Here is a 14,209-nt window from a genome sequence, read left to right as displayed (position 1 = left end):
CTGATTGGCCACCAGGAGGCGCCTGAGCCTTGGACCAGTGGGGAGGAGACAAGGGAGTGTGATCCGGACATCAGCAGTGGGGAGGAACCAAGGGAGTTGTTCCTAGATGCCCAGCACCGGAGAGCTAATAGGCGTAAGGAACAATTACGCAATTACAGGAGGTAATTGCACTCAGCTGGTGGTCATTAGGCTCCTCTCCAAACTATAAAAGGCCTGCTTCTGCACACGCCCCTTTTGCAGAAGTCAACTCAGGAACTAATGTTGGAGAACATTATTGTGAGCTTGGCAGGCTGGATTGCTGCCACGGCTTATCTGTGCTAGATTGCTGCCCAAGTTTGTCTGTGCCAGTTTGCTGCCAAGGACCGGTCTGTCTGTTAATTAAATGCCATAACTTATCTTTGGCTCAGAGTGTGTTGGGGTGGGACGAGAGGGGTCAGAACAGTGTACATTGTTAAAATTAAACAATAGTAACTTATTTTTTTAAAAAATGGGGTTATTTTGTAAAAATATATTTTGATTTTAAGAAGAATGGACAAAAATTTGTAGGTAGTCAAACAAAGGTATGGTTAGTGTGGAGCATTCACTTTTTAGCTATAAAATTAGGTTGGCAGGAGGAAATCATGAAAAAATACACAATCAAACTTTCAAATAACTACAAAAATATATAGGCTTTGCAGGTAGTCCTCAACTTATAATCATTTGTTTAGTGACCAAAGTTACATTGGAGCTGAAAAAAAAATCTTATGACCTGTTTTCACACTTATGACCATTGCAGCATCCCCATGGTTACATGATCAAAATTTGCTTGGCAATTAACATACATTTATGACAATTGCACTGTCCTGGGATCATGTGATCACTGTAACCTTCCCAGTCGGCCTCTGATAGGCAATGTCAATGAGGGAAACCATATTTGCTTAAGATTATAAGATTCACTTAACTACTGCAGTAATTCAGTTAAAAACTGTAGTAGAAGTCATAAAATGGGCAAAACACAATTAACAATTGCCTTGCTTAGCAATGGAAATTTTGGGCATGATTGTAAGTTAAGGACAATCTCTACCTCTTTATGCTGCATACCCTTATCATTAACAACATTGATTTGGCAGTTTCTGTTTAGTTTAATTCTGAAATGTCTTTAAAATGCTTTTAATATTACTTATTATTTGTGAAACATTACCTTTTAAATTGCCCTTCTCTAATATTTATATTAATTATTGATTTCCTATGTTTCCCCTCATTTTTTATCATTGTTTCCCCATTTTAGCTGCAATTTCTGAAAAACCTTCAAAAGTTTGAATTTGCTCTACTGATCCAGTGAGCAACTGAAAAAAATGTTTTTTTTAAAAGATAATAAAAGATAAGGTTGACAGGAGTAATTTTACTAACTTGCTTTAAGAAATGAACAAGCTCAAGTTTTAATTAAATCTTTTACAGTTGGATTGTAAAGAATTCATAGGAAACATGTAGTGTTATAAAATAGCAATTAAAACAAGTCAACTAAGTAAATCACTGTTATGTAATGTTAGTCCCTGAAGATTGCAGAATTTTTCTTTCAATAAAGCGTGCATGATATAAATTTCTACATTAGCACAAATTCAATATTTGTGTACATTTTATCCTCTTTTAATTTAAGTAATTCATCTGAAAAATAATCTAGACCTGAGTCATTTGAAGGAAATTTTGCACTAGTTTTTATTTTTACTGGAGCACACAGCAATAATTCACAATTAAGTAAAGAAGAAGCATCTGTATCGGCATATGAATACATACACTTGCTTTACTTGGTTAGAGTTAAAAAATCTGATTCTTCTGAGAAAAAATATGGGAGGAAATATGTCTTCTCCAAGAAAAATAATCAAATAATCAAATATAGAATCTGGGTGGGCTTAATGGCAAGTTGATACATTCATGTGTATGCATGCCTAGCTACAATTTACACAATAGCCAATGAGTGCATTTCATGTTTATGAGAAAAAGTTCCATAAATATGTCTTAAATCTTAGATCGCCAAATGTGCCCAGAGATATATGCCTGGATCCCTGTTCCACCTCTTTAGGAAAAGTAGTTTTAAAAAATTGGAAGTTGATCTGTTACATAATAAAGCAATAATGCCAACATGTGGTTGTTTTTTTTAATTTTCGACACCATTCAAATGGCCTAGGTGAATTCTGTTAGAAAATAGAAATATTGGTGTGTTTGGAAGCGTGCACATTTGTCCAAAGGGCCAAAATAAACAAAAGAACATTTTAATTGTGAGTTGGCCTGCAAGTGACATTTTAGTGCAGTGTTTCTCAACTTTGGCAATTTTAAGATGTGTGGACTCCAATTACAGAACACCCTCTTCCCACCCACCCCCACACCCCGGGCAATTTAAAATTGTTAAGGTTGAGAAACACTGTTTTAGTATATCAGTGCTTCATAACTGGTTGTGTCTCCAATAAGCTTTTGGTGAGAAATGTCCCATGGTTTGAAGGAGACATTATGGCTGAAAAGGAAATTCAATGTTGGATATGAACCACTAAAAATCTTTCTGGAGAAAAAGAGATCTTGAGATCACCCATGTCTGAGTATATGGCAGAAAGGAATGTTTTTACAATCTCTTGCAAATAGATGGGAATCACAGGATTTCACCAAGTACATAGCTGCTAATGGAGACTTTTATGGACTTAAAGGTTTGACCAAACCTCACATTTTAATCACTTTGGTGTTTAACTGGGTTTTTTAAACTGCTTGTTTAAAACCTTCAGTCTGTTCTGGTCCTATTTGCTGGGTTGGTTTTTCTTGAATTCTCAAAGAAAAAAAATGATTTTAAAGTTAAATATCTTTAAAATATACACCAAAAGAAATATTACAGTGTTGATTTTAGACAGTTTTTAAACAGTTAAAGGGTTTAGATGGACTTATATACCCTGTTTCCAGAAAAATAAGACCTCCCTGAATAATAAGCCGAATCAGGCTTTTGAACGCATGCGCTAAAACAAGTCCTCCCCCCAAATAAGCTGTCTCCCCAAAATATTGCAACACAGCAGCAGCCATGAGGTGACCACGGTCGCCACCTCCTGCACCTCAAAAATAATACCTCCCCAAAAATAAGGCCAAGTGCTTATTTCGGGGGTCAAAAGAAAATAAGACCCTTTCTTATTTTCGGGGAAACACGGTAGTTAAATAAGGACTTTGGAGTTAATTAAAAGAATTAATTTAATTTTTAATTTAAATTAAGAATCTAATTAAATAATATTTTCTTGTGGAAAATACTGAGATGCTGCTGGCATCTCACGCCAAGCAACTGATAAGACCACTTTGAAGGTTGTATACTAAAGGGCACTAGAAGAAGAAAAAAATATCAATGGCTACCTTAAGGGAATTCTTAGATGATAGGGCCAAAGATGTAATCATAAAGTTATCTGTTATTATAGAATTGGAAGTTGTTGTTATAGAAAATTTCCACTGAAAAAAATGAAATTGATAGTCAATAACAAAGAGATGGAAGTAATAGATTTGCAAATGAAACTGGATGATTTAATAATTACAAAATACATACAAATATTAAACCAGAAGAGTGATGTAGATAACCACTCTACATGAGATTTAGCAAAGGACTTGCTTAAGTTTCAAATATTTCATGAGAATATGAACAGTGGTGTGAATAATTTTCTTTCATTGGAATTACAAACTGTGCTTGTCAAAGATATAAATGATTCTGAGAGAAGAGGCAAAAGACAGTATGGGAAAGAAGATGTTACCCTGTTTCCCCAAAAATAAGACCTCCTTTTGAGCGCATGCACTAAAATAAGCCCTCTCCTGAGCCCTTCCTGAAAATATTGCAACACAGCAACAGCCATGAGGTGATCACACTTGCTGCCTCCTGCACCTCAAAAATAATAAGACCTCCCCAAAAATAAGGCCATGTGCTTATTTCAGAGGTCAAAAGATAATAAGACCCTGTCTTATTTTGGGGAAAACATGGTGGCTCTTCTTGGGAAATAAATATTATTGGGAGAAATAATACAAAACTCTATTTTTGGTAACGTTTAATGGATTTTTGTTGATTAGGATTGCATGATGAAGTGTTCAAGATTTTGCTTATTTGAAGAAAGGAAATAGAGAAAATATGTTTGAACAGAAAGGGAAAAAATAAATTAAAAGGAGGGATTAAAATTGGGTTTAGTAGATATAATTTGTAAAAGTTACGCTGTTATTTCTGATAACCCTTAATGGATATTTGCTAATTAAGATGGAGAGATGAGGTTTTAGAGAGTGGTTTATGGAAGAGGGATATGAGTTGAAGATATGCTTGGTTTTAGTTTTAGAGATAGCCATATTTTTTTCATTTTGATCCATTGTGAGATGGAGGTCTCTTTTGTTTTTTCTCATTTTTCTGCATATTTTTATTTCTAAGGTTTTTTTCTTAATATATTTTTATTTTATGTAGATTATATTAGTTTTATTTGTATAATGTACTCAATAACATTATTAAAAATAATTGGTTACATTTCCTCTATTAGACAGTTGGTGAATCAGTGAACCCTATCTGAATTTCCTAAGTGACCAACCAAATTCAAAATATCAGTCCCTTGTCTTAAAATCTGTCAATGTTCAAGCCTAACTTTGATTGAAACTTGACTATTTGTAATTACTAGAATAAGCACTATTAGAAGAGAAGACATAAACTGAGACTGACTTTTATTTGTTTATATACAGTACTTTTGATCAAAGCCAGCATAGTTCCTGGGGGGGTTCATCAGTACTTCTATCACGCAAAGACCTTTACTGAAAATATTTAAAAGCTGGTAGGACATGCAAAAATTCACACAAAATATCATTTTTAGGCTTTTGAATCTATGAAAGAAGTATAATATTGGAAGTTCAGTTATTAGAATATCCATAAAATGACTTTTAGAATTCTGGGCGTGCTAATCGTACATACATGGAAGGCAACGGGGTGGGGGGGAGAGTTGTTGAGGAAATCCTGACTGTTGGGGGGGGGGAATAAGAAGCAATTCGCATGTCTCGTTTGATAGTAGGAAGGTAGAACACTGTAAATCTGTTTATTCTTCCTATGATTTGTTGGCTGGGAAGGGCCACAGGGTGTGAAGCCTTTTGGACTGGAATGATTGCCTGTGAAAGGGAAGCCCTTGAGCTTGGAAGAAAGGCAAGGTTGTCCGCCTCTGCGATTATCTCAAGCTTTCTATACAGATAACAGCTCCATCTCTGCGGGATAACACGATTTGGCCTACTATTTCCGCCTGCGCGCGCGTTGTATCTGTGTGTGTGTGAAGGACGACCCCTCCTTGAACGCGAGCTCTGCGCGCGAGTTTACTACGCACATGTGTACATATCAGGTCCCCCCTCCAATTCTTCTATAGCTTTTAGCTACGCGGTGGACACGCAGCGGCGTATTTACGGTAAGGTGGAGTGGACCCGACGGCGGCTCCGTGTCAGGTGATCTGAGGCGAGGAACTACCGCCGCCGCCCAACCAAGACCGCTGCAGCTGCTTCAGTTCTTGTCCGGAGGAGAGGGGAGGAAAATGCAAAATGGCCCAGCAGAAGCTGCAGCGGGCTTATGAGGAGGGGCTGCCAGGCGCACCCCCACCCCCCCACCCCCGGCCTTGACGCGCGGGGACAACGCTAAGCGTTGAGTCCCTCCTTTCCCGCCGCTAGCCCAGACGTGCGCCCGCTTCCTTCGCTTCCCGAAGGGCCATCCAGACATGGGGCTCTGCTACAGCCTGCGTCCGAGGCTCTTTGGCGAACCCGGCACAGCATCAGCAGGCGGCGGCTCCATCTCCAGCGCTGCCGCCACGACCACCTCGGAGACAGAACAACAGCCATCGCCACTGCCCACGGCAGAACCCTCAGCCCGGGCGCCGCCGCCACCTCTCCTACCCGGAGTCCAGGCCGGGAGAGCCAAAGGCAGAAGCGCAGCGAAAGGAAGCGGGAGCAACAGCATCAGCGGCGAGAGCGAAGGAGCCGCTGGAAAGCCGCGCGCGGGGGAGGCGGACGGGCCGCTGCTGGTCCTGCAAAACGGAGAAGGGAACGGGGCGGCTCCCCGGGAGAAAGAACGGGAATCGCCGCAGGGGCCGCCGGCATCTCAGGCCAAGGCCGCCGCTGGCAAACAACAGTCTCTGGCGCTGCAGAGACCCTGGGAGAAGGGACGCTTGGAAGAGCGGGAGGCTGAGAAGGAAGCGAGGCGAGTCAGCAAGAGCATTGACCGGGCGCTTAAGGAACAGAAGCGGGAATACAAGCAAACGCACCGCCTGCTACTGTTGGGTACGTACTACCCCGCCTTGCCTCGCCTTAGCGCACAGGTGGCTCTGGCTGCTTCCAAAGATGACACATGACAGTGTAAAAATATATATATATCAGCGGGTGGCTGAATTGGGGGGTACTGCTTTGTGATAGGATGGTATTTAAACCCAAATTGCCTGCTCTGGCGCGGTGCACGCTTTGAACAAAGCACCTTTCTGCCATGCCTCCCCAAGTCGAAACTGCATTCTTGGGATTCATGCAGTTCTTCAATCATGTAATCTTCCAGTCCCCCCGTCGTCCCCCCCCCCACACTTTTGTGTATTATTTCCGGATCTCCGGTTTCTTTTCTCCTCCAAATGACCTGATGCTTTTATTTCTGTCGGGCTAGAAAAATGGTATTATAGGATGAAACTGTCCTAACCAAGCAGCACAAGAGAAAAGATGTCCCAGTTTATGATTGCTAGCATTAACTATATGGTCTATGGTAACCTTATTGATCGGGAATGTAAATCTCTGTGCTGTCATTTTGAGAATAGGAACAGATCCGATTGTTAATAACAGGCTTGTTTCTAAGTGTAAAATCTTAAACATATTTTTCATCACAATTGGTGATGTCCTTTTGAGAAAAGATGATGTGCATTTATAATGGATAAAGGAACCATGGGGATGTTTCAGATATAAATGGAATAAATAAGTGAAATAATATGTTTATTGTGGAAATGTGAGGAATTGATGAGCATAAAAGAATTCAAACTAAGATTTAAACCAAATCTGTTCAGTGTTTTGCGCCTCATCCCAAAATAGGATTTTGTACTAGAGGGGGGTGAAAATGTAGCCCTTCTCTGCAACTCATTAAGGCAACCATATTTTTCCTTCAGATTCACCTGACACCTGTCACAACCTAAAAAGTGAGATACTGGTACTGGTTCCTCAGTATTCATTGTTAATTGGTTCTGGGAGGCACATGAAGCATCAAAAACTGAGTACTAAACAAATTTTTCCCATAAAGAATAATGTAATGAGTAACAAGGCAGCCAACACCAACAAGTTGTAACTTGTGCATCGAGTATCAAACAATGAGTACTGGGACAACATTTTCGCATCAAAATGCTCTGAATACCAAAGTTGATAAGTTACCAAGGTACCAACCACTGTGGTTGCTTTAAAGAGCACCATATTAGAGGTGATATGCTTGCAGTGCTGTGCACTCCAAAGCATCTTTTCCAAATTATTTCCAAAGCATTAAGCAGCCCTTACTTATAGCAGATTTTTTACGTAACGTATTCAAAGTATTTTATATTACAGAGGACTGGAAAATCCATGTATGTCCAATTGGATTAATAATCCTAAAGTTAAACTATGTAACCAAGCAATTCAAATTATTTGGATACCTAGCAGTTGAAAATAGTTTTCTAGTACTGTATTTGAGAGGAATCTTTCAGATAAGCATCAGATTGGTTTGCTTCCTATAAGGCAATTTTCAACTCCCACAAAATTGACAAGAAATCTGACCTAATTGGTCAGATGCTGCCTCCTAGTCCTCCTCCTCTTATATGTTGTAATTACATGTTTAATAGGCAAGGACTTTTTTTAATGAGGGCTTTCACCAAAGAAGTAGGGGTAAAAGTAACTTAATTTTCTGACTATAGAAATCATCCAGTATTTTAAAGTTATAAAAGGTAAGCTATTTTTTCTATAATTAGCTTGTTGATACATTTTAATTAATAATTAAACTCTCTAGGAAGCTCATTATGCATGCTGCTTTTACAGCATGAATGCTACAGGGAGAGTTAAATGAAGCATCTGATTTCCCTGAAGAAATAATCTGCAATCACATGTGTTTGATTTGTTCATTTTAAGTAGTTAATCAGTGGCTGTGCATTCCAAAATAAGATCAGGCCAGATATCTTTCACACACATTATTCTATTGAAAAATAGTTACAATTATATATCATTTTTTTTCTCCAAAATTCCCTCATATGTCTAAAAGAAAGAAACCAGTTAAAATACTTTAATTTGTTATGGTGCAGAACCATAATTGTTTCTAAATCATAGTCTCTGTGGCTAGCTAGCTGGATATAATTCTGCATTATTAGGTGGCACTAAAGGAGCAAATAGAATCCTTACAGCAGATTTTGGATTGACAGTCACAATTGCAAATGCAATTTTCAACACAAGTGAAAGATATTAAAAATGGAGACAATAGCTGCTTTGGATAAATAGTGAAGTATGATAAAGCTAGCGAGGAGGAATTGAGGTAATGTAAATAGTTGGAGAAATAAAGAGCTATTCATTTGTGTAATTAAGAGTTGCCCCAATGTTACTAACCAAATCTAATTCTAAAAAGTTAATGACTCTTAAGATTAAGTGGGGGAAGAAGACATTCTAAATGAATATTGAAACAAGACTGCAATTTGCTATCAGTAAAATCCATCTCATAAGATGGGAAAGTACATGTTAAACTTTCTCTTTAGAACTCATCTGTGTTTATCTGAACTATGGGTCCAGAGTTACTAGAGCAGTGATGGGGAACCTTTTCAGCACCGAGTGCCCAAATCGGAACACGTGTGCATTTGTGCGCGCCAGAGTGCTGGAAACCCGAAGACCAGTTGGCCAGTGCATGCATGCCCGAAAAAGGCCCCAAAACAGTCTGGAAAACAGCCATTTTGGGAGGCATTTTCAGGCTATAAAGACCAGCTGGCCGGTGTGTATGAAGAGCAGCTGGCAATGGTGCGCGTGCTCACAGAGAGGGCTCTGCGTGCCACCTTTGGCACACAAGCCATAGGTTCACCATCACAACACTAGAGACTACTTGTTTCTTCTAGAGTACATTCCTGTTCAATGCAGATATTCTGCTATGAAAGCCATCTAAGACCATTAATAGATGCTCTTATACTATGCTGGCATCTGCTGCTCTTTATTCCTTGTACTCTGTCACAAGATTTGTGTGCCTATGGTCAGAAGGACCAGTCATATTAAAAATGGAAGATTTAGAGAAGAATTGGGATATTATGGGGAGGTTCACTGGGGAATGGATTCAGTTGAATATGGTAATCCTTAGGGATGAAATGCAATACAGTAAAATAGATGTGGACATCTATGCATGCTCCAAGACTACTACTAATTCTCCTCTCTGGATTCAGATCCTCCAAATCTGTTTAGAATGATGGAGGGGATCTCTGGCTTTGAGGGTAAGGGAAACTTAGATTGCTTCTATTCTATTCTGGGTTCAGAGTTGGCTTCCATTCTCATAAATATGCTGTTGCATTGTACTCTAGTTAATCTTACTTTATGATTGCTCTGGAATGTGATTGTGCTCATTGTTTTATTGCTCTGAATTGTGTGTATGGGTGGAGCCATTTTAATTTCTTAAGGCAGGTATTTGGAGAACAGAATTCACTGTTATATAGTTGATGATCTGAAGGAATAGCAGTACATCTAGTATAAAGAATATTTTACATTTTTAAATGTCTATGGAGATTCTCGGTCATCCAGGTCATGGTTGTCCCAAAGCTGCTTTTTAAAGAGGTAACTGGACTTGCTGGTTTTTCTTTTCTTTGAAGAAGCTTTGCTTCTCATCCAAGAAGCTTATTCAGCTCTGACTGGATAGTGGGGAATGATTTTATGTTTTTAGATAGCAGAATAAGGTTTACTTTATACTTTGACATTATTAATCAATAAAGAAAAATTGAGGACTAAGTTTGGAGGATCTTACTTAGAGGGGTTTGAAACTTTAATTTTAAATTTGAATTCGGTTCTCATTAATAGAACAGTAGCTCACTCCAAAAGGCCGGTTTCAAAGAATAAAAAGTGGTTCGATAGAGATTGCATGCAACTAAAAAGGATATATAATATGAGAATACAAGAAAAGTAAAAATGCCCTTTTTGAGGATCACACTCATTACTTAAAGCAGCTGAAAGGACAATATAAGAACCTTCGAAAAGAAAAGAAAAGTGCCGCTCTGAAGGAGTCTTGGCATAGACTAATTACGGCAGTCAGGACAAAAAATACATCCCTTTTTTGGTACATCACCAGAGGATTGGGGAAACCTCCCCTATCCCTAACTAATCAGGTTCCGATTCATGCCTGGGAAGAATATTTTAGGGAGCTATATACAGACCCTGACTATGTAACCAAGGAGAGCCAAACTAGTTTGGACCAAACTCCTTACTGGCGGCCTGTTACACAAGAGATATCCCGGTTGATTGGAGCCCTAAAGGCTAATAAGGCACCTGGTGCTGATAGTCCTGCCAGAAATAATAAAAAAGAACGCCAGTTGGGTGGCTCCACTTTTAGCATCTCTGTTTACATTTATAGATAAAACAGGCCATATGCCAAGAGATTGGGGAATAGCAATTATCATACCAATTTATAAAAAAGGTAGTAGAAATGACCCAGGCAATTATAGACCCATTAATCTTCTGAGCATTATTAGTAAACTGTATGCCAAACACCTAAACTATAAACTTCAGGATTGGCTAATTTCAGGGGGGATAATCAAGGACAAACAAGCCAGTTTTAGAGAAGGAAGATCTACGTTGGATCATATCTTGGTACTCCACCATTTAGTACAAATATACACATATTTAAAAAATCCTCTCTTTTTGTGGCTTCCTTGATTTTAAGCAGGCCTTTGATTCAATATCCAGGATCACCCTCTGGGAGAAATTAAAATGCACAACTATCAATAAACGCCTCCTCTTCCTCATGCAAAAATTGTATGCCAATTCCACCTTGAAAGTGAGGTACAATCCCCAAGGGAGTTTAACTGGCCCAGTAAGAGTACAAAAAGGGGTACGGCAAGGTTGCATCCTGGCCCCCTCCCTCTTTAACTTCTACATTAATCCCCTGATTGATCTCTTACAGAACCCTGATTTCCATCCTCCTAACCTAGCACAACGCAAAATTCCAATTCTCTTATATGCTGATGATGCCGCTATTATTTCACAAACCCCTGTAAGACTGAAGAGAGCAATTAGGGCAACACTTGGCTATTGCAGGCAAAACAAGTTGGTCCTTAACTTTGATAAATCAAAAATTTTAGCTTTTGCTAAAAGACCTAGCCAATACCCCTGGAAAATAGAAAGATATAGTTTGGAACAGGTTAGAACATTCAGATATCTTGGGGTGGTTTTCCACTCGCAAGGGTCATGGAAGGCACACCTGTATCATACATTGCAAGCAGCCAATAGGTCCTCAAACACAATTAAACACTTCTTTTACACAGGTGGAGGTCAATTAGTACCTGCTCCCTTAAAACTTTGACACAAAGTCTATATGGGACACAAACAGGAATCGTTGCAAAGACTTGCTAGAAACCATACAAACCAAATTCCTGTGAGCCATCTTAGCTGCACCCATAGGAACTCCAAATGCTCAGTTAAGAATTGAGACAGTCATGCCTCAAATTCAGATAAGAACCTGGAAGATGATTATCATTCATTGGCTTACAATGCATTTCTTTCCAGAAGGACTGTCCCCACTAGTGTTGACTGACAACTTCCCCTCTCCCTGGAAACAGGCAATTGATCACAAGCTGGGCTCTTACGGGCTCTCACCGGTATTCTTAATGTCTCTAGGCTTTGATGAAGCAAAGCAAGTAGTAATCAATAGAATGAAGGACATGGAGTTCCAAGAAGAACTAAATAGGTTGCCTCTCCACAGTAGGGACAGAATCAAACAATGTGGGAATCGGCAAGATTTCCAGGGCGCTGCTCAGGAGAGCCCAAGCAAGCCAAACTGCCCAGAACTGAATTGAAACTTTAAGCCACGCCTCTGGTGCTGATTATCTTCAGATATTTTTCAATTCAGCTAGCCCAGTGGATGCACTTAGAGTTTTTCTTCATTTCTATCAGTTGCTTGGACTCTCTTTGTCAGTAAGTGCATTAAATTCATATATTTGAGCAGGCTTGGAGAGAATAAGATTTCCTTAATTTTAAATTGACTGTTCTCTTGTTTCTAGTCCTTCCGGTGTCCTGGATACCTTAGGCACCGCTGGGGGACACAGGCAGCTGTTGGGGGGGGGGCGTGTGGGTCGGAGTGCCAACGCTAGCGCTGCCACAGCAACCATACTGCAGTGGGATCCCCCACGGAGAGCTCCATGGGCTGTCTTCTGTGCTTTTTGAAGGCGGCATTCAGCGCGGCTTCTCTGGACACTTGTGTGCTCAGCCGGCTAATTTAAAGCGCAGGTGCGGTGGGAAAACACTCCACCCGCCATTTTTTGCTTCCCTGCCGCTTTCAATTTTGATCTCCTCGCACATTGCCACAGCTACTTGAAGCCTGACTCATCACAGGAGCCGTGCGGAGCTATTATTGTCCAGCCTGGCTGGAGATTTATCTCCGGAGCCCTTTCACTCACAGCGGCAGTGTTTGGAGGTCCCTGAGTTGCAAACCTATTATTCCTGCGGGTGCTGGGAGCTGTGATCGCTCACGCCCAACTCTTTGCTTGTCTTTGATCCTTCACCTTCAGTTTCTCCCCGGTGAGCGCTTTGGTCGACTGTGGGCTGCTGTGAGGTGGTGAGTGGAGGTGCCCCTTATCTATTGGATTGAGTTCAGTGCCATGGCGGATCAGATTACAGAAGAGCCTGGCCAGTCAGGGGTCCCCTCCAAGGCCTTTTCTAGGCAGGCAGGCATGGCTGCCAGGGAGGCTATTAGGGGTTCCAAACCCTATTCTAGACCCGGGCCTAAGCAGGGATTGGGGCCCAATAAGGATGCCTTACGCCGCCAGAAGGCCCTTGAAAAACACTTCTCCAAGGCCCAACAGCAGACCCAAGCCTCCCAACCGGTGTCTCCTGAGGAGCCCTCTTTGGGAGTCCCTCTTGCTCAAATGCATCCTATTTCCGACAGTGATGAGGAAGGCCAGGAATTTTCCCCCACGGCCTCCTTGGCCATGGCAATCTCCCCTGGCGTCTCTATGGCGGACCTGGCCAACCTGTTTGCTTGTCCTTCGGACCTGGAGGAGGGGCCTGTCTTGGGGCCCTTGGCTCCGCAGAATCCGCACCCCAGACCAGATCCCAGGGTGCGCCCTGTTGAAGATCGGGGACCCCATCTCAGCGGAAATGCAGGAGATCATTAACAGAGCTATTTCTCAGGGTATTGAGGCAGGCATGCAGCAGAGCGGTAAGCGTACTCACAAGACCCGGCATCTGCAGCCCCTGGTGGCTCCCAGAGTGGCTTTTATCTCCCAAGAGCCTCAGTCTCCCCATTCTTCCCTAGCCTCTGAGGATTCAGAATGGGAGGAGGAAGATTTCCTACCCAGACAGGAAGCTGAGTTCTCTGGGGAGGAAGATGGCGCCTCTGAGAAGCCTACCTTTTCTGGTCTATTTAAGCTAGCCAATTTCAAAACCATTTTGGATAAGGCTAAGATAGCAACTTGTATGGGGTTCAAGCCCCCAGTTCAAACACCCGATGAACCAGATGATCTTTCCGGGGACCTCTTTGAGGAGCCTGTATCGGCCCAGGAGATAGTGCCAATCCCCAAGCTTTTTCTCAATATGGTTCAGAAGCAGTGGGCGCAGCCTGCCACCATGGCTACAGCCAGTAGCAATGATAAGAAGTTGTACACAGTTGATGCCAGTCTGGAGGACTTGCTCAAGCTGCCTCCTATAGATCCTCCGGTGGCGGCCCTTACCTCCGTCCTTCCGCCTGATTTATTGGAAGGTCTTAAGGCGGAGGATAAGAAATCAGAGACCGCCTGTCATAAGACACACCAGGCAGCCGCTTGGGCAATTAAAACATCAGCATCGGCTTCGTTTCTCTCTAGGTTTGCCCTTCTCTGGTTGAGACAATTATTGACTAAGATTCCAGGAATACCAACTTAAGGCAGGATATTAATAAGATCGTGGCGGCCACGGAGTATACTGCCGATGCCACCCTGAGCGCAGCCAAGTTCGCCTCATGGGCACTGGTGTCCAATGTCACTACTAGGCGCCTCTTGTGACTTAGGCACTGGAACGTGGA

General features: G+C 41.5%; 1 protein-coding gene across 1 annotated transcript; it reads left to right on the top strand.

The window, feature by feature from the left end:
- Positions 1-5,399: 5,399 nt before the first annotated feature.
- LOC116512421 (chromatin-remodeling ATPase INO80-like) lies at positions 5,400-6,341 on the top strand. Its single transcript, XM_032222902.1, has one exon. The coding sequence runs from the start codon at positions 5,712-5,714 to the stop codon at positions 6,339-6,341; it is 630 nt and encodes a 209-aa protein (XP_032078793.1). The 5' UTR covers positions 5,400-5,711.
- Positions 6,342-14,209: the final 7,868 nt, after the last annotated feature.

The sequence above is a fragment of the Thamnophis elegans genome, chromosome 8, assembly GCF_009769535.1.
Source record: "Thamnophis elegans isolate rThaEle1 chromosome 8, rThaEle1.pri, whole genome shotgun sequence".
NCBI lineage: Eukaryota > Metazoa > Chordata > Lepidosauria > Squamata > Colubridae > Thamnophis > Thamnophis elegans.
This window is presented reverse-complemented; position numbering and strand designations above follow the sequence as displayed.

Coding starts and splice junctions, on each gene's coding strand:
- LOC116512421 (XM_032222902.1), top strand. CDS start 5,712: ATGGGGCTCTGCTACAGCCTGCGTCCGAGGCTCTTTGGCGAACCCGGC.